The sequence below is a fragment of the Crocodylus porosus genome, unplaced genomic scaffold, assembly GCF_001723895.1.
Source record: "Crocodylus porosus isolate Cpor-Errol unplaced genomic scaffold, CroPor_comp1, whole genome shotgun sequence".
Lineage (NCBI taxonomy): Eukaryota > Metazoa > Chordata > Crocodylia > Crocodylidae > Crocodylus > Crocodylus porosus.
This window is the reverse complement of record NW_017728926.1, coordinates 2,252,305-2,275,403: the sequence shown is the minus strand read 5'-3', so window position 1 is coordinate 2,275,403 and position 23,099 is coordinate 2,252,305. Positions and strand designations below refer to the sequence as shown.

Here is a 23,099-nt window from a genome sequence, read left to right as displayed (position 1 = left end):
TGAAAGCCTCTGTGCATGATTTTCCAGGGAAGAAGATGGCTCTTACTTAGGGAGGGCATTAAGCAGGGAGATGTGTCTTGTTAAGCAAGAAGCTGGTGTGGGAGCACCATTCAGTCGCCCAGAAGCTAAAGCACCAGGTGATAAAATACAGAATAGCAACCTGTGACAAACAGAATGGACATAGTCTTAATCACCAATAGCTCTGTGGTCTCTGCAGGCAACTATGCACTGTGTAGACATACTCTAAGAGTCCTGGTTGTTAATAGTACACCTCACATTCTGCTCCTTGCCTGCAAGTAAAATTGCCTGACGTATGCTTGCTTTCCAGCTCAGTAACTTCTGCCTGAGACATAAAAGGTTCTTCTGCCCTAAAACCAATACCAGATCTTAATGCTGTTTGTTCAGGAGGAAAAGAAATTCCTGCTTCCAATGGCTGGGGCTATACTAGCTCTCATTTTTGGAAGAGATTATCTTCTCTCCAGTCAAACCATGCAGGAGCTCTTTATATCAGACTAAACTCGAGCCTCTCCAGCCTCCATAGAAAGGACAAGAACAAAACTAATTACAGAACAAAAAGGAGTAAAAAGCATCTAATCTCCTGTAAAAGTGATTTATCTTTCTGTACAAAACTGAGTAGAGAAAAAATACTCTTACAAAAATATTCAGGAAATTCAGTTTTTCAAAATCTGGGATTTGGGGGAGGGGGTTTAAAAAAATTTAAATAAGCCAAAAATACAGTAAAGCATAATATAAATAGTGTGTCACTCTTCTGAACTATGACATATGTTATAAATACACACATACATACTTATAGTCTTAAGTAGGAGGAAAACAAATATAGCAATTTTACATCATTGGAGGTCATGCTATGTGCAAGGAACTCAGTGAGACAATAAATCATAGTGACTTGGCAATGACGTGATTAGATAGAGGCAAACTGCAAACAGCAAAGGAACATATCCTTTGAGTCTCTGGGTTAGGTGTGCAGAGGTGCTCAGCTGGCTATTCATCTGCAAATAACATGGTCAAGGAGAAAGCGGAAACATAAAATTTATAGTGAGGAAAAACATCTAAAGCCAGCATTGAAAACAGGATTGTGTTTCTTGGTAGGTGGTGCTGTTAAGGTAGAAGTTTTGATTGATGCTGTAGGAGCATGTTCTGTTGACCCTCAGGCAAGGACTCCTCTTTATTGGTAGACAACCTTCACACAAAAGGTTTCCTCATTCTTATCTTCATGGTCATTGATATAAATCAGAATCTCCTCTTCACCAGTGTTCTGAGTTGGTGCAAACCGCAAGCCGATGGTGTACACCTCCCCACCTCTGAGCTGCGAGAAGAGTGACATGACAGTGTTAATCATCAATATTTCCATTCTTTCCACACTGGTTTGGCTCCCATTAATATGAGAGCTAAGCCTGGGAACTGTGCTAATAGCAGGCATGGATGGGTGTCTATTAGGCCTCGGTCTCAGAGATCCCAACCCTCTGAACCGACAGAGTACAAGAGAGGTATCAGGTTTTCAAACTCCAGTGGGTGTGTATTTGCTCACAGCAAATTAGTCCTGCTACTTTTGCTAATATATTTTCAATCTCAATTAGCAAACACAGGAGATTTGTAAGGAAAAGAACATACAGTGTAGTTTTCCAAGTCAAACTTACTGACAATAGCAGACTGTGACACAGGGAATGGCATTTAGGAAGTGATTTTTCCAAAGGGCTCACCTCCCACCACACTTGCTGAACTCCATGTGAGTGGCATTTCGGAATATCTGGCCCATAAAGTTTGGAAAAACTCACTGACTATAGAATATGAGATTTAAAAGTTGGGGAGAACCTGACTGGACTAACACAAGCTTTTCAGCCATGCTGTAGGGCTCACTACCTCAAAGGAATCCTCCTTGAATTGCAGCAGGTCGGGCCGGTTGGTATGCAGGAAATACATCCTCCGGGAGGGGTAGGGGTTTGTGTAGGTGATCCGCTTGTTCGAGCCTTTCCCTCCGCTGGCAGGGAGTGTTATTTCAAAGGCCTGTGGTTGCACATAAGAAATCACAGAGTTATCACTGCAGCAATGACACAGTGTAGATCTGTAGTAAGACTCAAAGCTTTGCCATATGGCAATAAGCAGCATAGGAAGAATTCTGAAAGTTCTATCTAGTTCACAGAGAGTGGTAACTACTTTGTAAGGACCCCCAAGGGTGAATTCCACTAAGAACATGAAAACGAGGTGATTATGACCCAATTGCCAGTGCTGCTCAAATCCAAGTAGACATGTTTACGGGAGCAATCTGTTCTTACTGCCCAGCATGTGAACCAGAAGACCTGAAAGCCTGCCCCACTGTCTATGTATCCATTTTCAGCTTCACTGTGCATTCACAGCTTCTGTGACTGTGCACGGAAATGGACAGTGGGGTTTTCAAAAGCAATTGGTGTTGGATTAAATCTGGCCCCAGAGAAGTTGGGGCAAAATTCCCACTCAACAAACACTGATTTGTTTTATTTTGAAAATGCTACTCAAACGAGGTGTCTACACGCCGCCCTACAGCGATATAGCAATGCACTACATTGCTGTGTGGCGTGCTATGGCGATGTAGTGATCATGTGTGTACACATGACCACTAACTACATTGCCATAGCAGCACATTTCCCGGGCATAGCACGCTACTAAATCTACCCAAGCACCACACTCGTGGCACAGTAACCACCTGTACTGTGCCGTGCTTTAGTACTTCCAAAAGTACTAAAGCACAGCCCCATAGCAACGTCGCCCTGTTCAAACCCCATACGGTGACATGCAGACACACCCAAAATGTGTTGACTAGAAACATTATACCATGGATTTAGGCCCTTGGTATCTATCACTCCTATGAAGAATCTGTTAATTCTTTTCCACAGGCCCCTTGTTGTAGCAGTCATAGGAGAAATTCACCTCTGTTTGAAGAGTTAGCACTAACCCTATGCACTTCTCAACTCCCACCTGCAGCCCTTTATGGGAACCTGAAGTGGAACCCTGACCTTGCGGAAGGGAAAATATCACCCACCACTAACACATCAGTCTTCTGTTCTTATCCTTTCTTCTGGGCTCCCAGGCAGTATGGATCATGCTCTAATTTCTGCCTTTGGGACAAAGGGATAGAGGCCTTTGAATGAAGGTCAAGTTGAAGCCTAGACCAAGGAACATTCATATATATGTAATAATTAACCTAAAAGACAAATGAACCTGACTGCAGCTGGGCTCATTCTTCTAGCAGTTAATTCACTTCCATTAGGGCAGCCCTCGTGCTAATTCAGATGGCACAGCACAGTGCAGAGAAGTGTTTTGATATTTATTAAGAGCAGGGCTGCATTATTAAAATGTTGCATTTAACTTCTCTCAATATTCAGTGGTTCAGGACCATACTTTTTTTTTTTAAATGAGCACTCATTAATTGGAACATCCAATTTATTATCCTGGAACAAGGTCCTGAACTGGATCAGATTTAGAGCGGATAGGAAATCTACTTTCTGTAGCTTAAATTTCACAACTCATGTTTCCCAGGAGCCCCTAAAGATGGAGCTATCATCAAATCAAGGGCTGAATGAAATGTTATAGTACTTTCTAACAAGATTCTTCACAGGCAGAAAGATAGGGCTTTACAGAAATAATATGGAGTATACATTCAAAAAGGGGGAAAAAGCCTACTTCTACCAGAGTGCTCCTTCTGCTCATACCAGGGGACATTTAAAGCAACTGGCCAGATATAGTAATATAATTACTTTTGCAGTTCATGGTATATAGCATATGAAGTCAATTACTTTTGAAGTTAGTTGCTGTATTACTACTTTAAGGGGATTAACTCAAAAATGGGATGAAAGGCATGTTAGTTTTATCACTGATATCTCAGAAATTTTTAGAAATTAGTTTTATGATCCTATAATGGGATAGTTCTGACTAACAGAAAAGTCTTTCAGGTTCTACGAGTCTGCAAAGAAAGCGAACTATCTTCCAAAGAAGAATTACCAAATGTGCTCCATGATTCCTAGAGTCCTTACAACATGCGATTGTAGTCATGCCCTTTTCTGTATAATGGATGAGCTGCAAGTTTCCCATCCTCGCTTAGTTCAAAGGGGTGATTTCTGATAAGGAGTGATGCCTAAATTTGAGGTGCTGGGTGACAAATAAGTAGATAGGTGGATGGTGCAGAAAATAGATAGATGTGGTCTACAGATGGCAGTGACAGCTTCAGTAAACCTAATCTGCTCACAGTGGACACTTATACGCATACCTTTGTCTGCTCCGACATGCTGGAAATCCAGCACATCAGAGCAGACTCGATTAATTGAGTCCGCAGAGCATGTGAGCTGATGCGCCCAGCACCATGTTGCGTGCATTTATATAAATGGTGAAATGCACATTAGTGCTGAGAAAATGGCAGTGGTGCACTTTTGAACTAAAACACCTTTGATGCGTTTTAGTTCAAAAGCATGCCACTGCCATTTTCTCAGTGATGACATGCATTTCACCATTTATACAAATGTATGCGCCACAGCACCGGGCGCTTTTAAAAGGTCGCTTCTAAGACTGGGGAAGGGTTTCTAACCAGTGCTTGATTTAAAACGTATGTGCCCAATTCTGTTCTCAGGCACACCAGTGTGCCTTTTAAAAGTGCCTGGCACTGTGGCACATGTACAAATGCCTATCATGTCCAGGGCAAGTTACGTCTCTAAACAATAAGATCCAACGCACCTTGGAAATGAGAGGCTGTCGGCAAGATACACAGACCAGCCAGGAAGACACAAGCTGATGGTACTCCACATCCACGAGGTTGAGGTAGATAAATTTGCTGCCAGCTTTCTGAGGTCTCACACCAATGTGCAGATCTTGCACTCCATGTGGAGGGAGAATAAATATGCCTTCCGGGTCCACCTAGAGGAAACAAGCAAAATGCTCACGAGCAAATCTGCCCACAGCTCAGCACAATGACCAAGTCACAGGGCCCCAATACCAAAGGGGTAGACAGTGCCTCCCTGCCACTCTGGAGAGGAACCATTGAAAGACTTGATCAGAATCCTCTAAATTATATTCCATCTTTCTGCTCCTGGAAATTAGTTCTCAACATAAAGCATTCTAGCTCTAGTGTTTTACATTACAAATGCATGAAGGGACCATTCAGATGAAAAGGAGAGATGGGCATCAGTGGTGTTTTGGTCAGAGTTATCTTCACCATGTGTATAATACACAATTAAGTAGTAACAGCATGACAGATGATGGAATGAGATATTCACCTGAACATATATATGCTCCATGAGAGAACTTTTTCAAGGCACTAAACTGGTGTCCTTTGATCAAGTCAGAAAGAAAGTTAATCTCCTGCACCCCCACAGACTCGTTTGGAATGTAAATTAGAAGCTGATAAAACAGAGAGCGTGTGTATTTCTGGCATGGAAATGAAAGCTAACTGCATTAATGAATTAGAGGCAAACTTTATTTTAAAACTGTGCTGCTTTGGCTAACAGAATGAGTTCCAGTAACAAATGCTGTAATCAACATCTGAACTGCATGTCTGAGGTAAAAAAGTTCACCCTTGTTATTGCCCTATGGCTACTTGATTATAGAATCAAAAAAGGATCTATTCAGAGACTGCTGTCAGCTTAAATTTGTTTGGTGCATTCAATGCTATGAGACTAGCAGATGGTCCCTGAATATACTGTGGTTTCAGTAAGATATATTTTACTGCCACAGCCACCCTTTTTACTTTATAAATTATACAAGTGCATGCACACAACTATTAAGCAAGAAGAGCTGTGCTGTTTTGTGGATTTTTAACTAGCATTTGTAAGGAGGCACCAGGTGCTAAAAAAATAAAAACTCTTCTCTATGAGTGCCATCGATACTATATCTATTAGCAGAGAAGAGACTGATTATCTGGAAGGAAAGGGCAAGTTATTTGTGTAGCTGAAGCTTCCTACTTAAGGTGGAAAGGATACTGTCAAAGTAATAGACACTTTCATTTTAGATGCCAAACAGATTTCTTATCCTGATAAGAAACCCATGCAGCGCTATGGAACAAGCAATACGGGATGGGGGGGGTGGTTATTCTACTGGGAAAGTTGTGTGTGAGCCTTATCTGGCAGGGTCTAAAGCTTTCGTCAGCTGCCAACAAGCATTTCCTCACATTAGCATGGTATTCGCATTCAGAAATGAAGATGCTTATCAGCCTGCTCCTTGGGCTTATCTGTACATCTTTAATGAACAGCATTCACCAAGGCAATATAACACATCAAAAAGAAACCCTGCATTAACACAAGCACTGGAAGCAAGTGCAAGGCCTGCACTTCCAAAGGTGTTCTCTAATTCTGAGGGACTCTATTGTTTGTTGGCCAATTTTAGGATCTCAGGTCTGGATTTTTGGAGCTACCGAGTACCCACAATCCAGCTGGCTGCAGTAAGAGCTAAGGATATACCTCACTTCTGAAAATTCAGCTACATGTCTCCAGACAACCAGCTAAAAATGGAGGTAAATTTAGTAGCCACTCTTTCAACATTTGGGCTGGAACTAATTCAGGCTAGTGGAGCAAACTGCTAGGAGTGTAAAGGCCACTTAAAAGAGGCCAGTTCTACATGGCAGGATGATGTACAGTGTAAACTCTAAGTAAAGCTTAGAACTCACTGTCTAATTATGAGCACCAGCTCACCCAACTGCCTGCCAGACCCAGTGAAACAAGAACTCAAAGGGCATGTCTCCCCATGCAGGGACTTGAGCTTGAACAGACACAAATTCATGCCACTGCTTTGTGCTCCATCGCACACCTCTGCACATGTACTTCGGCATGCAGCAAATTGTCCTGGGTAGGGGTAGGGGAGGCTGAGGTCAGCACCTATGGTGACCCCAGTGGTATTAGCTAGTGTTCTGATGCAGCAGGGGCACAGAACCTGGCCAGCAGCCAAAGCATTAGTCTGAACAACCAGCCTTCCGCATATTCTGGCACACGCTATGGACATGTGCACTGTGCCACTTTTTTGCAGTGGTGCTTTTTGTTACCAGGATATCCTGCTTCAATGTTCCGGACGTGCAGTTTGTGGCACCGCAAAGAGGCTTGCGGCCCCACAAACTGTACATGCCTGCACGTCTGGATGCATCCAAGGTGTTCTGCTCCTTGATCCATAAATCAGTTCTGGGAAGGACATTAGCTCTGGGCTCAGCCAATGGGATTTCTCTCCCAGTTTGTAGCCAGCAGGACAGAATTTAAACATTGATTTTTTTTTTATTTTTAATTGACGGGCTAGTAATGGAGCTTGTGTTTCTTTTATTATTCACATTTATAATTATGACTAAATGAATTCTAAAGAAATTATTAGTTGTAAGATAGTCTCATTAATTCAGATAATTTGCCCTCTGGGGTTTTGTACCAATGATCCTACACATGACGGCTTTAATCAAAAGATAATTATAACGAAGACTTTATGGTAGTAAATTGTTCATAATTCCTAATGGGATTTGCTTCATACTGGATGGGTTATTTTCATTGGTGTTGTCAATGAAAATCTCTTAGTTATTCTAACTAGAGAAAAGTCCACATATTTTCAGTTTTCCACTCCCTGTAGTTTCCTCCGAATCACTGGTTTCTCTTTGCAGTTGGGAAGGTAAAGAGGCAGTAATATAAAAGGTTGCTCCAAGCATAGTGGCTTTTACCTTCAGCTCCCGCATGTGAGAGGTGTAAGCTTTCACTTTCCTGATCGTCTGTGTGCCCCTGAGTACCAAAGACAGGCGAGTCAACTGTCCAGTCACACAGCTGACATCCACCCGCTGTAGTGAGTGGAGGTAAAACTGCCAGATCTGGAGGGGAGTAGCCAGCCACGCGTCCCTGAAGCAGAGAAAAGAGATGCCTGTGATGATCTGTCTGAAAGGTGTGTGGGGGGGGGGTGTTACAGGGATGACCATTCCAAAATGCATGAATGACACAAACAAGTGCACACATAGAGTGGGAGGTTGTCCTTTTGGCATCCTCTACACACAGCACACATGCATGCAGGCCTGTGCAGAAACTGTGTGATGGCAAATAAACGTATCTTAAGAGACATGAGAATTGGCTAGGTTCTAGGTTAACTTTCAAAAATCCCCCAAGTTCCAGGATGAATCAAGCTGACAAGTTGCCCAGTGGCTAAAAGGGATGCACACACATCAAAACACTCACCCGTTTTCAGAGCAGGACAGAGTGAGTTAGGGAAATTATTTTAATGAGAGAAAACCTTCTTCTTCCTACCTGAAGGCTCCTCACTAGTACACAGGGCAACAAAACTGGGCTATGAGCCCTGCTATGGGGAAACAAGCACACACAACTGCTATTGAGGTAAGCAAGCTTTCTTCAGCTTACCCTTCTATTTCTGTCCATCAAGGAAACATCTCCTACAGTAACATATGGTTTCTCAGAGAACATGTGCGAGATTTAGATTTGGCTGTTGTAGGCACAGGGGCTCTACTGGCTCCTGCCTAAGAAGGCTTTCGAGTCTTCTTGAAGTCTCCCATCCCAATCCCAGACCTCTACCAAGTGAATTCAAAAGCCTTCTCCTAGAGAACTCTCAAGAATGGGAACTGGGGCACTAAGAATGATCTGTGTGTGTTCCCTTCTTTGCTCTCACATCATCACTAGATAATTATTTTCCTTTTGCTTTTTGGATTCTCCTACTTACGTGTAAATAGCAACAAAGAATTTTTTGATCTGTGGACTTGGTCCTCCAGCTACTTTTAAAAATACATCCTGTGGCTCCCCAGGACCCTGTATGCAGAAATCAGAGTGCATCATTTGAATAGTTAACCTAAAGATCAAACCAGCTAATGAGGACTCCAGGGGTTCCTTTTCTCTCTTCACACCCCCACCCCATTTCCACAAACAAGAGCTTCAGAACCCAGCAAAACTGTTTTATTAAGTATTATGCAGCTTGGGTGAGCTCTTCCAGTATTTTTAATTACAAAAGATGACACAAATGGCTCTTGCATTCCGGGTCTGATTCAGTAATTAAATTTTGGAGAGTTTTCCCCAAGTTTTCTAACAAGCCATAATCCAATTACTATGCTAACACATTTCTGCAACAGCAATTAACAAGAACCTTCATTACCATTCACATTTATATGCGTGAGTTTATTTTTCATTTAAATCCCAACCAGCTGAAAAGAAGCCCAGGGAACTTGAAAATCAAAGGCGAGGAACTATGGAGAGGGACCCATCATGCACTGCGCATCAGGGAAAAATACTAAGGGGTTTATAAATAAACAGCTTTTCAGGCCTGATCCAAAGTCCATTGAAGTTAATGAAAATAACCCAACTGACTTTTGAGGTGCTTCAGATCAGACTGGTACAGATACAAAGGCCTGGGAGAGATCAGGCACCACTTCAGTGGTAGAGTATTAGCATCACCTGAAAGCAAATGGGTCCAAGGCCAAGTGCTCTATTTATCTACTTCTCTTTCTAGGTATTGCTTGACCTTCATCTTTGTAGCACTGGAGCTCTTGGGCACTTGGATGCTGGCTTGAAATCTAGTGGAGACAGCAGCAAAGTAGCCTAGCTTTGGGCACTAGTTTGGTAGTCCACTGACTAGGGATAACTTTGTATTTCTGTATGTTCCCTGTTGGTTCTACAGCCTCTGAGTTAGAAAAAAGGATGTACCTGCAGCACTTAAATAGAGATTGGGCATTTTCTTAACAATGGTGGTTTCCACCAGTGTTATAAACTAACTGCCATTTCTTCCGATCAACAATGCAATGCAACATGGTGTACAAGGCTGTAAGATGCAACATTAAGCCTGCGTTGCTAAAATGAGAAAGGCAGACTAGAGTAAGGCTTCCCCCTGCACAATTATAAGGGATTACAGCAGTTGTAACCTAATACCACTATGCTGTAACATTAAAGATCAATAAATCCCAGGCAGTGTTAGTGGTACATGGTGTTTCTGCCTCAGACAAAACAACACTCAATCAGTAGAAGGAGCTAGGGAAAGGTGGAGGCTGCATGTTCATAGATTTCAGTTTGCCATATCGTGGACAGTACCATTTTTTTTGTCTCACAAATGATGTTGGGGTCACTGCAGCGGACGTACATCTCAGGTTCCCCTCCTGGCACTCCAGCCGGGGCACCTAGAGGGGAAGAAAGGCACAAAAGGAAACACTGCTATCACTGTAGAGTCGTAGTGCACGGAATCACTACAACCCCAACACACTAGGGCCTGTACAAACACAGAACAAAAAGACAGCCCCTGCAGAACCAAGAGTTTATAATCAAGGACACTGCCATCAGATGGATCACAACAGACAGCAGAGCACCAGTGACACAATACCAGTCAACATGATGCAGAGTGGTCACCAGCTTCACATTGCCCAGTTTTCTGAAGGCTCCAAGACAAGAAAGAGCACCACTGAGAAAGCTGTAGGAAGATACTGCAGTGGCTTTGCAGTATGGCAGAGCACCTCCTAAGCATGAGAGGCAGTAGGGGAGACACTACAATAGTGCTTATTAAGGTGTGCATCTGAAAGTGGGCAATGGGGATGGGACTCAACCTCTTGGCAGGTGAATGACGATCATGGTGGGGAGAGGCTGTGAGGGGATCGGGAATGAAGAGAAGCCATTGGGTAGAATGGAAGGGGGACAATTAAAGGTGATGCAGTTAAAGCAGTGGACTTACAGCAGCCTGCCAGAGGCATATCAGCAAGGCAAGGCTGCATTTGTTAAGGCCAAAGAAGAGGATGTTGCGGTAGTCAGGATATGTAAGGGACAAAGTCTGGACAGGACTTCTGGTTAGAAGCATGGATGGGAAAGGCTGGGTTTTAGATAAATTAGAATGAAATAATCTGTAAGGTTTAGACACTGTCCAGAAATGGAGCCCACATGAAGAGACTGAATCAAAGACAGGTCATAGCTGGTATGACTGAGTAAACGTGCCATCCACAGGGCTCCAGGTAGGAGGCAACAGAGAGGGATCATAGGGAAGCAGGGCTGGAAGGGACCTCACAAGGTAATCTAGTCCAACCCCTCACTCAAGGCAGAATCATCCTGACTAAGCCATCCCAGCCAAGCTTCTGTCCAATAAGTTCTTGTAAATTTTATGGCAGGAAGATTAAAAACACCCTTGCTACTATGAGATATAGGCCCCCACACTGTTCTCATCAGCAGGAAGCTTTCAGGGAAGCATGAACCCAGCATAAGGAGAGTTGGCGTAATCATACAGGCAGGGCAGGTGGCTGCCTAGTGCACTAAATTATAGCGGACAGCAAAAATAGCATCATGAGTTGGGTAGGCAGTGTGTGCATACCCCTTGTATTCAGGCTTTGCATGGTATTGCTGCTGCAGCAGATCAGGTTGTAGCACAGGAAGGTGCCAAACAGGGGCAGCATGAAGAGGGACAGGAAACTCCACATCAACCTGGGAAATGCCATGGCCCATCCATTCAGTGCCCTATATGCCATGGCTTCACAGTGTCAGAGCAGGGGGCACGTTTGTGTGCTGCCACCAACACATGGAGGACTCTGGGTGGGTTCCCAGGGGGCACTACTGCCACCGCTGGGGCTAAGGCAGTGACACAAGGGCCATGCCCAGCTCCTGAGGCTCCAGGGATGCAGCAGCTGCGCCCACATGTCCCACAGAGCTGGCTGTGCTGCTGTTTAAGGAGATGCCTGATCTCAGCTCCTCCTGGAATGAAAAGAGAGGGAGGCAAAATTTTGTTTGCCAAGGGCAGCAAAAATCCTTGCACCAGCCCTGAGCATGAGTGGTAACTAAAGCTTGTGGTCTTGAAAAGGAAGGCAAGCAGAAGAGCACTTTCAGCCCAATGCATGTATTCATTACCTGGAATTGTGTGCCAAGGTGGGAGTCGGAGGGACTTCTTCAAGAATGTCATCTCTGGATGATAGAAGCGGAAGGTATGATCCACCACATGGGGCTGTGGCTCCACTGTTACACTGAGAATTGTGAGGGGCTTTCCACCACTCACCGTGAAGGAGACCTGTCCAAAATATTGCCAGAGCAAAGGAAATTAGCTTAGGAGGAAACAAAAGTGACCAGGAGGCGGAGGGGGAAGCATTTCATTGACAACTGATAGAAAAGAACAACCTCTTGTTCTGAACAATAATAAGTAAAAAAAATCCAATCCCAATCTGTTTGCATCTTTACAATAGTGGCTCCTTAATACCACAGGGGCTATTAAGAGACTTCCATTTAGCAAAGTATGTGATCTAAACCTCCTAAAAGAATTATCGGCATGGGAAAGCAGGGAATGTCAGAGGAGAGGTTTTAACTCAGCAGTTGGTAGAGGGGTTGAAAGCAATTAAATAGAGACAAGAACAAGATGATAATCTGAATGTCAACTTATGTTTGCAAACAAAATCCTTTTGTATAACTGAGCTGGCTACAGCTATATAGATCTTCTCTTTTCCCCTTTTATGTAATAAAAAATAGCTTAAGAAACCACATGAGTACACTTGGGTCCCTAATAGCTGTATTTATAAAATGGATGCATATGTACAAAGCGTAGTTAAACACACACACATACGACTACTTTCACTGGCTTCTGGTGGATTCTACAACACAGAACACAGGAAGCACAAGCAGAAAACTTGCAAAGTACTTAAAGAGTGAAGTTACGCATTATACTTAGTCCATACTAAATCTAATGGAATGTTAAATGGCATTAAAAGTTACAATGTGCTGTGAGCAGTTGCACATTAAAAGTTAATACCATTTTTTGCCTACACTGCTCTGATTTATCACTAGAGGCCTGGTGAGAAGGGATATAAACTAGGAGCCAGGACACTTGGGCTCTATCCCTGCTCTAGATTTGTGGGAGAGGAGGATGACAGCAGTGCATCCTGGGATGCTAGAGGACTACAAAGTGCTCATTTTATCTCCATGAAGTAGAATGAAGTTACCCTAACATTAGCTAGGTAGGACTGCCCAACTTAAATATATGTAGGTTCAGTTCTTGACCCAGTTTTATTGCAAGTCTAACAAGCTCTAAACGTCAAGTGCAAGCTTCTCTTTTGACCTCTCACTGACCTTGATGTGTTTTGTCAGCATAGCATTGGATGTCCAGGGTGTTGTAGCATCTGTGTCTTTACTGAATTTCACCTCAGCAGGACCCTGTTAATAAATACAGAGACAGCTATCATGGAAAGAAGCAGTGCATCATGTTACGAATGCTTTCTCTGGAATCTTCATCGCTGTATTGAACTAAGCCTACAGTGTCCAAGAAAATATCTCAGGGAGCTGTTAGAGGGAGCACTCTCCCCTTGGTTTCTCTCTCTGCCTGTGATACAACATTGTGTATATACATGGATCTGAGAAAGTTCTGTGCGAGTGGGAAATGCAGAATTTTGGAATGCAGCCCTCTACCAGCCTGACCCAAAAGCACAGCTTTTGCCTTGTAAAACACCACATTTTGTTTTAGAGAGCCTCTCCATGTACATGTTAATTTTAAAACACTGCACAGTACAAAGCTGTTGCCATTGTCAAGACACTTTCCACGGCCACTAAGATTGTGAGAGTTGTTTTAATACTTCATTTTTTCCATCATTGTTGGTTTTGCTAAAATCTTAGTAAAATTTGTGATTTAAAAAAAACAACAACCCTGTGCAGTATGTTGCAGATGGCATCAGGAGACTGGGAGGCAGATCATTAGCAACAGCAGCCCATGGGAGGAGAACTGATGGAGCAATTCAGAATTACAAAGCTGGCTTGTATCTCCAACCCACCACTCTCAAATTCTACAAGCTCCCAGCAGCTTTGCTTCACCCACTCATTTATTCTATGGTAGTGAAGTAAAAGGAGTATGAAAAAGAGAACAATTTGATGAAATCTTCTTTTCAAAAGCCAGTTTTATGCGTCTCAGAGAACAGGCTAAGGCAGTCAAACATCATGGAAGTGTATCAGGGATAAGTTTGGCCCTAAATCTTAACATGCCAAGAACTGAGGGGCACAGATGGAAGGAAGCAAGCCAGTTGCAAAGGTAGAAGGGTTAATTCTAGGAGGAAATTGACATTAAAATTCAAGCCCTCTCTTTCTTGGTAGGCTAGGAAGAAAATTAAATTTTTCATTATGGCCTTCACAAATACCAAATTCATTTGCTATCATATACCCACAACAGATGGACCACTGGTTTGGAAAAAGTAAGAATTGACTCAACCTTTCTATTCCTCCATTTTATTTTCTTTGTTTCCTAGCTTTGGCTGGGGCCAGAAGAGGACATATCATAGGACAGCATGTTGCTGTGATTATTTCTGACTTCTCCCAAAGATATACCAATAATGCTGCTCCGAAATTGAGACCTGATATTTTTAGGGCCTGCCTGACATCACTCACTCATAAGCAAAGTCAACTTTCTGTTAAATTACGTGGTGTAATATCAGGCAGGACTGGAAAAATGGAAATAGCTTAGAAAGCAGCGTAATGAGCAGCTGATGTGAAGCTCTGTGACATGCCACCCACTACGTACTAGAAATAGCCTCAGTTATAAAACCAGCAGTGAAGTTTATACAGCTGGCATGAGGTTTAACTCTGCATAAAGGCTCAGCAAAACATCCTCTTTCTTCATTATTTTAACTCTGGGATAATACAGCAGATGATGTACCTGCATCATGACAATAGGATCTATCGAGAAGGTCTGGTATTTAAACGGAATGTGAACAGTCTCCTTGGGGCGCAGGTAGACCTGAGGCCTGACGTTATCGCCAAGATGGAACATGTCTTCTTCTATTGGTGTGACAGTTTTGGTCAGCTCTTTGAAGTGTCTCCATTCCCTCGTGTCCACAATAACGCTGGAAGACAATTACAGGAAGAGCTGCTTTGAGGACACAGCTGTTCAGGAGCTAGTGTCCCTCTGCTCCATCCAACAGAAGCCTAAAAGCCATGCCTGGACTGTGATATATAGTGAGGCAAAGGAGGAGAGACTGCAACCAAAAGGCCTGAGAAGATACAGAAGCAAGGGACTGAAGCAGAACTTCATCAGACAGGCAAATCTTTGGGCTTGGGAAATGCAGAACTCCTTGCTACTCCAACACATATGCACTGCTACCCCAAAGCACACAAACACACACTACACAATGGGAGAAATGAGTTTCAGGGTGGTCTCTACTTCTCTAAGTCAGTGGATCCTGGCCACAAGTATAGGCAGAACAGTCAGAATAAGGAAGTGTGAAAATCCCTTGGTTCTTTGCTTTCCCAGCTAATAGCTTGGGAGTTCTTTTCCAGTTGGATAGTTGTAAGACTAATAGGGGCAGGTCGGGGGGGGGAACAAAGGTGAGTGGGTCTCTGGAGAGAGAAACGGGTTATTGATGTATCATGGAACATTCATTAAAGACAGACCTCCCTGTGCTGAGAGAGCCTGAGCTCCCTTGCAGACTCCTCCCATCTTCAAAATCCTAGTGCTAGCACAAAGCTAAGAGGTACTTATGTAAAGGTCAGGCAAGCTACCCTGAAGAGGAAGCAGGCCTCTGGTCCCTACCTGAGCTCTGGGTGGTCAATCTCAATTGTCACTGTATGTTGGACGCCGTATGGGTTTTTCAGTGCAAACTCAAAGAACTCTGCTGTCCCCAGGGTAGCATAGAGTATGTATTTGGTGGTGATGGCCTGATTCAGCATGTTGGAGATACTCTCAGCCTTGATGCGCTCCCGGTAGGCATCAATAATTTGCAGGTCCCTGGAGTGCTGAATGCGCTGTTCATGCTGACCCTTTTAAGAGAGAAGCCTGTGAGCAGTGCACTTGGCAGAGTTCCTGTCTTTCGTTTTTCCACCAGCATTCCCTCCCTCCCTCCAACCCAGACATGGGAAAGCACCAAGGTGTTTTGCAAAGCCCAGCTGTGACTTTCCCTCTGGCCACAAAGGTATTATGACAGTGCACCTTGCTCCTTCCTCACCATGAGGGCTGCTTGTCTCCTGCTGAGGTCCTCCTGGGATTCGAGCTGTCTCACCAGCACCATCCTCTCCAACTTCCGCCTGCGTATGGCACTGGCCTCACGGGTGGTATGTTGGAAGGCAATGCTCACCTCACGCAGGCGACTGAATAGCATGGCAGCCAGCTCACTGTCCACATCTGCCAGCTTCTGTGCCTGGGAGACATTCTTAGCTAAGTGAAAAGGTAAGGAGGACTTTGGTCAGAGACATTGAGTGACTCATTGACCTGGAGGCAGAAGACAGAATGAGGGGAAGCACTGAGGGGAATACATTGAGGCAAGAAAGGGTTCTATACCAGCAAGCTGAGTGAAGGCATTCCCATGGAAGAGGGATGCTGAAGGACAGCTGACTAAGTCTGGTTAATGGTGATGGCTAAAACAAAGCTAAATCCTTGGCCAAATGGGAAGCATTGAGAGAAGAATCACCCAAATGATTAGAGAACTGGAATACAGGCCTGATAGCAAGAGACCCCAGGAGCTCAGTCTGTTCAGCATTTCACAGAGGACGTTAAGGGCTGGCTTGGGCACAAGCTGTAAGCGTCCACATCAAAAATAGAAATTGGATAAAAGGGATCTTCAGCCTGGGAAGCGAGGCTCTTCAGCCTTTGAATGAAAAGCAGCAAGCTTCAAAGACCTGAAGTTGAAGCCAAACAAGTTCAGACAAGAAATAAGGTACAAACTTGTAACAGTGGAATCGTTTACAACAGGGATTCACCATCACTGGCAATTTTATAATCACAATTTGGGTGTTTTTCTTCTAACAGGCATCCTCTTGTTCAACTCAGGGTTAACCTGGAGAAGTCTTAGGGCCTGTGCTATGCAGGTCAGAGTGGATAGTCATAATGATCCACCTTGCCTTGCAATATGTGAGCTGTATTTTGTTCCAGTAAGAGCCTTCAGAGTCATTGGAACTGACACTAAAAGTCCCTCTTCGAGTAATCAGGACTGAAATCTGTAGGGGAAGCCAAAAGTCCCAAGCTGGCTCTGTATATTACAGTTTCTAAAGCTTTTCACAGAGAGCAGGCAAATCACATTTCACCCGATTCCTTGCCATCAGGCCACATGTAAACAAAAAAGAAAACCAAGTGGGGCATCACAGTACATTAATTCTCCCTCACCTATTGCTGGATACCATCAATGAGCAAAGTTCTGGTAAAGTTCCTCTGAGTTATGGTAACATAAATACGAGGCCTAAATTAAACATGGAATAAATAATAGGGATCTGAATATTATGGGATTATAAGTACATCCTAACATCCTACTAATTGCACAGATAAACGCAAAACTCCAAGTGGAAATTAATGATATGCCCCTCTTCTTAAGCAAAACCTTCCATTTCCAGCAACACACAAAACACACCTATGTTTTCATTAGAATGAAAACTCCTCTTTTCTAGTCCTTTCTCCTTGTTTTTTCCTCAACAAAACTGCCACTGGAATTGCTCCCGATTGAAATGCCAGCCCCATATTTAATATATGAAATTCACTCCACTACTAAGCATCTGATGCATGGGATTAAACTCTCTACATGACGTGCAAGCCTGCACGACGGTTGTTTGCGTCTCACTGCATTACATTTTCTTTAAAAATTGGTAAACAAGTTCTATTTGCAGGTTACCCAGGCCCAATTTAATTTTAAATCCATCTAACTGCTTCCCAGACATAGGAAATTGGCTCACACAGCTTAAGCCCAAACACTCATATTTTAGCAATAGGTTAAGTGTCTAGAATGTTTAACTACATGGGTCATGTTTAAAATATAATGGGAGAGTGCCTGGCAAGAAAGCTCCCTCTTAGACTGCAAGCTATGGATAGTTGATAGTTGTTATCAACACAGGTGCCTTCTTCCAAGCCTTGCCGGCATGTGAGGCCAGCATACACAGCACAATATTTGGCATTTCAGTACACCTGGGCCAGAGGCATCCAACTAATTGCCCAGGCTCTGTGCTTTCCAACTCCTGCTGAACTCAAAGACAATATACTGTTGGGGAGACTATTCACCAGGATTCCTGACCTCCCACAGATAGGAAGTGGAAGCCTCATGAGCACATACTTGGGGAATTACCAGGTCAGGGAAGTTAACTGATTCCAAAACTTGGCCTTTTCTCCAACCTGAGCCTTCCAGGGTTGGATTTACACATTACAGGTAAGCAGTCACAGGTGCTCATGTAAACACCAACATGTCTCTACTCTGACATGCCATGGCCTCATATTGTAGCATTGAGATATGCTCTTATTCAAATATCAGGGGCAAGAAAAGCCAATCTCGGGCAAGAATTCCCAAGAAGATCTCTGCAGAAGATCTCTTCTGGCCTGAAATCCAATTATTTTTATTCTCCCCACATCATGGGCTTCTTTTTTAACACTTTGTGAAAACCAGTATCAAATGATTTCACTAACTTGCTGGCTATTCTCAGCCTGTCCACAACTTCCTTTTCCTCCCAGAATACAGCCATTGGCTGAATAACTTGTATTAGGTTAGACATGGGGCACTGCAGGTCAACCTTCCTCATCACTGCTCATAAAAGAGTCCATTTAAGACATGCACGGATGCCTAATTGTACTTCCCATAGCTTTGGGAATTTTGTATTTCATCTCACATGCACACAAGGCCGTCCTTTAGGAACTGGCACTTTAGTTGATTAAATATTTCAACTCCTCTTCTTGCAAATATACACCTACTGTCAACTGTATAACTGCAGTGCAGAACTCTAGGGGACTAAAAATGCGATTCAGGTTGTGTGTGCATGCACACATTTGTGTATATAAACAGAGAAATAGGTTTGTGGCAGAGCATGCTATGAAGTGAACAGCAGAATAATAAGAGGTTACTTTATCTCCTTTAGCCTGATTTTCATTTACATTAGATGCTGACCTCTTGACATTGCCAAACCAATGCATGTAAATGAGATGCAGGCTCTAATTATTTAAAAGACCTTAACTGGCACCCTCCTAAGCACTGAGCATTCCTCAAGTCAGGGCTGGAAGGAAGGTAGAATGCACTCATCTTGATCCTAGCAGGAGGAAAGGATGTCCACTCTACACAGGTAGTGATTGCATCTGCTCATCATACTCTTTCCCCAGACCTACGTTTGAGCGGGTCATGAGACTTCAACAAGCAGTTAAAATTATGAAGGACTGTAATTTACAAGTTGAGCCTTCCAATCCATAAATAGCTGGGCTGTTGCTGTTACCTATATGGAGGACTGTAAACCACCGTTAGTGGAAAATCATCTGCCATCTCTCCACTCTTGTCATCATTCTCAGCAACTATGGATTAAGAGGAAAGCAGATTCTACTCACTTCATGCCTGGAGAATAACGCTTGATTTCCACAAAGCCAAGTGCAGTACTGTGATGAGTGAGGTGAGAGAGCATGGCCTGTGAATCACCAACCCAGCTGACAAAAGCTCATGCAAGCGCACTCCTGCCAACAGCTAGCATGAAGGTAATGGCAGAGGGTCCTCTTATTTTGTCCAAGTTGGACATGATGTGTCAGTATCTTTGTGGTTAAAGCTTTCCTGATACAGACCCCATGGCACACAGTACACAAAAGGCTGGTGCAAATGCCATTTAGTAGCAACTGATGAGACAAAGGTGTGGAATCTGATCACAGTTCAGCCTCTGTATACTTTTTGCAGCCTTGCTTCAAAATACATCAGTCTCTAAGAATTTGCAACCCATGAATTTAAACAGGTTGCAGCCTCAGGATTAAAATAGTTTGGAGGCATAATGTAGTAATTCAGTAGAAGACAGAGCACTTCATGCTGCTGTGAAGTATGTCTGTAGCATGATATTCTGGGGGACAGCCAAAACTTGTGTTCACGGAGCAAGCACATACTACTGTGTATCAGTCAGCCACTTCCTTCTACATCTCTTTCAGCACGTGGGACAGAAAGTAGTGAAGAGATAAAGAAAGCGAGGAGCCATAAGGACTTACCCCCACAAGCGCTGAAGGAGAACAAGCTGCCTCCATGGAAGCCACTGGTCCCATCATGTGAGGAGACGATGCGAGAACGGGGTGGTGGCAAAGAGTTTGGTTGCTTCAGCCTCTGCTCACACAGGTGACCTGCAGCACAAGCAGAGCTTGTGAAAGAGGGGCCTGCTAAGTGCTGCTGCCGCCAGTGGACACAACTCCACTGAACTCAAGAATTTGGCCCCCAGTCTGTGCCTGTAGAATAAGAACAGTCATTCTATCTAGAGCTGTTGTGTTGCAGCTGGAACAAACAAGCATACAGACCAAATCTACGAGTCTCCAAGCAATGCTGATAAAGAATGCAGCTGTACTCACCCACGTGACTGAACCCAAGTGGGGCTCTTCCCGGCCTGGTGCAAGGCAATTTGTGTGACAGGAAAGTTGCACATATTGATCTAGCATCCCCACCTGAGTCATGAAGCTTGGATATTTAAATATGTACACATGTATTAGTGCTTCTCCATCTCAGCAGAAAGCACCATGGCATCCTATGTAATCCATTTGTGCCCTCTTTTCTTTGACAATGGACTAGAACGTAGCATGCACTTTGTGACTATGAAATAAAAACACCTTGAAGGGTCAGGGTGGGCTTCTGTCTTCATGTTTAAGGATTCCCATTCCTTTATCATTAGCAGTTTTTACTGTGGCACACCCCAGGGACCAACCAAGCACAGCTGCTCAACAACTAGCAACGATAATCACACAGCAACATGAAGTCACATTTGGGAGACCCAGAATATGGCCTTGCTTTCTTTAGGTCAGGTTGGGCAGATGTCACTGTAGAAAATGCACAACATGGAAACCAGAGCAAGTCACACATGTTTGAAAAGAAAATGATGATTGTTCTACAGAACTTTTTGGATGTTGCTATAGAAGATTATATCCTTGCTATCGAACTGAGAGTGTAACCAAAAAAATCAGCGACAACAACAAGATCTCATTCTCAACTACATTTAATAGGCTTCGGGATGACTTCTGCCTAGAGCCCTAGTATTTTAAAACTACTACATTTTTTAGGGCTTTTCCACAAGTGTCAGACCATTTCTCATTACCAAATCAGTGTAGATACCATGAGGATTTTACCATAGGTCTTTGCAATATGGAAGTGATACATTTTCTTTTCTAATATGTATTCTCAGTGGTTCCAGTAAAGGACCAAGGACTGCCAAGAGTCCTGGGAGGTGAAGTGTGTCAGTAAGAGGCACAGATTCTTCATGGCATTAGCCTGTAACACAAGGAAAGTTTGTTGTTTTACTGCCTCTTTCTTCCACCTCCATATACATATATAAAGGGAACAAAAGTAGTCTGAACACTGATCTATTTACTGTGTTGGCACCTCTTTGGGCTCTGGGGATTTATGCTCATCTATAAGCGATCCCTAACTGTACGGGGTGCAGCTGTAAAGTTGTCTGTGTATTTACCTAACCTATAAATCTCTTCTCTGTCCTTCGGACAGGCACTCCATAAATGCAGAGTGGATGGGAAATGCTTGACTATACATCTACATGGCATTTAAACACTCAGAGCTGGATGCTGTGGGTCAGTAGGAGTGTCCTACATGCATTCTCCTCCACTTGCCCCATTTACATCACAACTGGGGATGCTGGCAGCCTCCACAGATGTGAGTTGGGGTCAAAGCCATGCCATTCCTACCATACAGAGGAGAACATATGCTTCATGCTTTTGTAAGAACAGCTTCCTCGGAGTGCCCAGGGAATCATTCTGGCACATCCCAGACTGCAGCCAGGTACTAAAACTGCACAGCCCTTAGGATCTGGGTTGTGATGTCACCCATGAGCAAACTGCCTGCCACTACAGTCTGTAGGGCCACCTCCCTGGATCACAGACCATGCCACACTGTCAGCTTGGGGTGAACTACAAGAAAGTGGTTCCAGGGCTACTAGCACTATGCAGATATCCTTGAGAGATCCCTTGCATTCAAGGACACTGTCGCAGTCCTGCACACATCTTCTTTTATGCATGCTCCTGGAAGCAGAACTTTAGCAGAAATACTTCAAGCTGTTTAATCCCCTGGCACATGTGAAGTGAAAAGGTTCATACTCTCCACCACAGTTTGTGCCCTGCAGCTCTGGCAGTGTTACAGTCAAGGAAAGTGTAGTTCTTTCCTGGTCTCTTTCTATGCTAAGAACACCACTCCATCTGTAGTGGTTCCTACCTTTGTTTCATGGCCCTGTTAGTAGTTGTTAAGCAGATGCATTTTGCTGCAGCCTGCATGCCCACGGGAGAAGTCTACTTGATGAGTCCCAACCTGACAACAACCTTTGGTATTTAAAACAGCCTGCAGACCATTTCTATAAGAACAGCGTTGTGGTCTAGAGACGCAGTTAAAAATGAATCCCTCCTCACGCTCCTATGTGAACAACAGTCAGCAACTCAGTTACTGAGAGCTGCTGATTCTTCACCCAGCATAGCTCCAGTCAAAGAAACACAGGCACTTTAAACAAAAGCCTCACACCTGTGAAGGAAAAGATTAAGAGTAACAGCTGCTATTACTGCAGCTAAAGGAGATTGAAGACATCTTTCCCTGTTTATTTTACTGTGCACTCGATGGCAGCTGGCATTCAGTCACTGTGGCAGCTTCTTCTACATAACGCGTTCCCCCTTATTGTTCATGTGCGTCTTTCACAACCACAAGGGACAGAAAAGTATTTGAAAACCCTTGGAAAATGTCATTGCACACTGGCAACCAGCTCAGGAACAGGGGCCATACCTGAAATTGCTTTGAACTCACTTTCCAAAACAGATGCAATTACTGATGCTGATGCCCCTTTAAATATCTGCAAAATAGGGGCAAAATGGACACAACTGATAAAGGCTGGGACTAACAATGCCTTTATTTTACTCTGTTTGGTCCCAATTCTGTTTCTCTACACAAATGCCATACAGTTTATAGAAAAGGTGCTGCTGCTCAGTACGGGTTTAGAAAGGACTTTAAAAAAATTAATGTTATTGTGAAATCCAAAAAAATTCTCCCGAAAAATCAACGAGCAGCTGTATTATTGATGTGGGATTTCTTTCCTTTTTTTTTTTTGATTTGTCCTTTGTTAATCAGTTTCCCTTGCTGGGTTTGAGTTAAACTCCTCTCTGGTTTTGTGAATCTCAGGCTCTCCTCCTGAGCAGCTTATCACCCTCTTGCAGGCAAAGTATGAAAATGACGATTTAAGATATCTTATAATGGAGTTAATCTTTCTTCTGAA

The 23,099-nt window shown here is 43.6% G+C and overlaps 1 protein-coding gene across 7 annotated transcripts in view; it reads right to left on the bottom strand.

Moving 5' to 3' along the window:
• Nucleotides 1-475: 475 nt before the first annotated feature.
• Nucleotides 476-23,099, bottom strand: part of NPHP4 (nephrocystin 4) — a 103,832-nt gene continuing 81,208 nt past the window's right edge. For 6 of the 7 annotated variants that reach the window (XM_019541171.1, XM_019541170.1, XM_019541173.1 and 3 more), the window contains 12 exons: nucleotides 19,846-19,974; nucleotides 15,872-16,080; nucleotides 15,460-15,686; nucleotides 14,587-14,773; nucleotides 13,017-13,100; nucleotides 11,811-11,967; nucleotides 10,023-10,108; nucleotides 8,668-8,753; nucleotides 7,670-7,841; nucleotides 4,723-4,902; nucleotides 1,882-2,025; nucleotides 476-1,327 (listed from right to left, as the gene is read on the bottom strand). In XM_019541171.1, the coding sequence (XP_019396716.1) occupies nucleotides 1,187-1,327; nucleotides 1,882-2,025; nucleotides 4,723-4,902; nucleotides 7,670-7,841; nucleotides 8,668-8,753; nucleotides 10,023-10,108; nucleotides 11,811-11,967; nucleotides 13,017-13,100; nucleotides 14,587-14,773; nucleotides 15,460-15,686; nucleotides 15,872-16,080; nucleotides 19,846-19,974 (1,802 nt within the window). In that variant the 3' untranslated portion in view covers nucleotides 476-1,186. The remainder of the gene's footprint in view (nucleotides 1,328-1,881; nucleotides 2,026-4,722; nucleotides 4,903-7,669; nucleotides 7,842-8,667; nucleotides 8,754-10,022; nucleotides 10,109-11,810; nucleotides 11,968-13,016; nucleotides 13,101-14,586; nucleotides 14,774-15,459; nucleotides 15,687-15,871; nucleotides 16,081-19,845; nucleotides 19,975-23,099) is intronic. The other variant, XM_019541174.1, reaches the window with a different exon arrangement.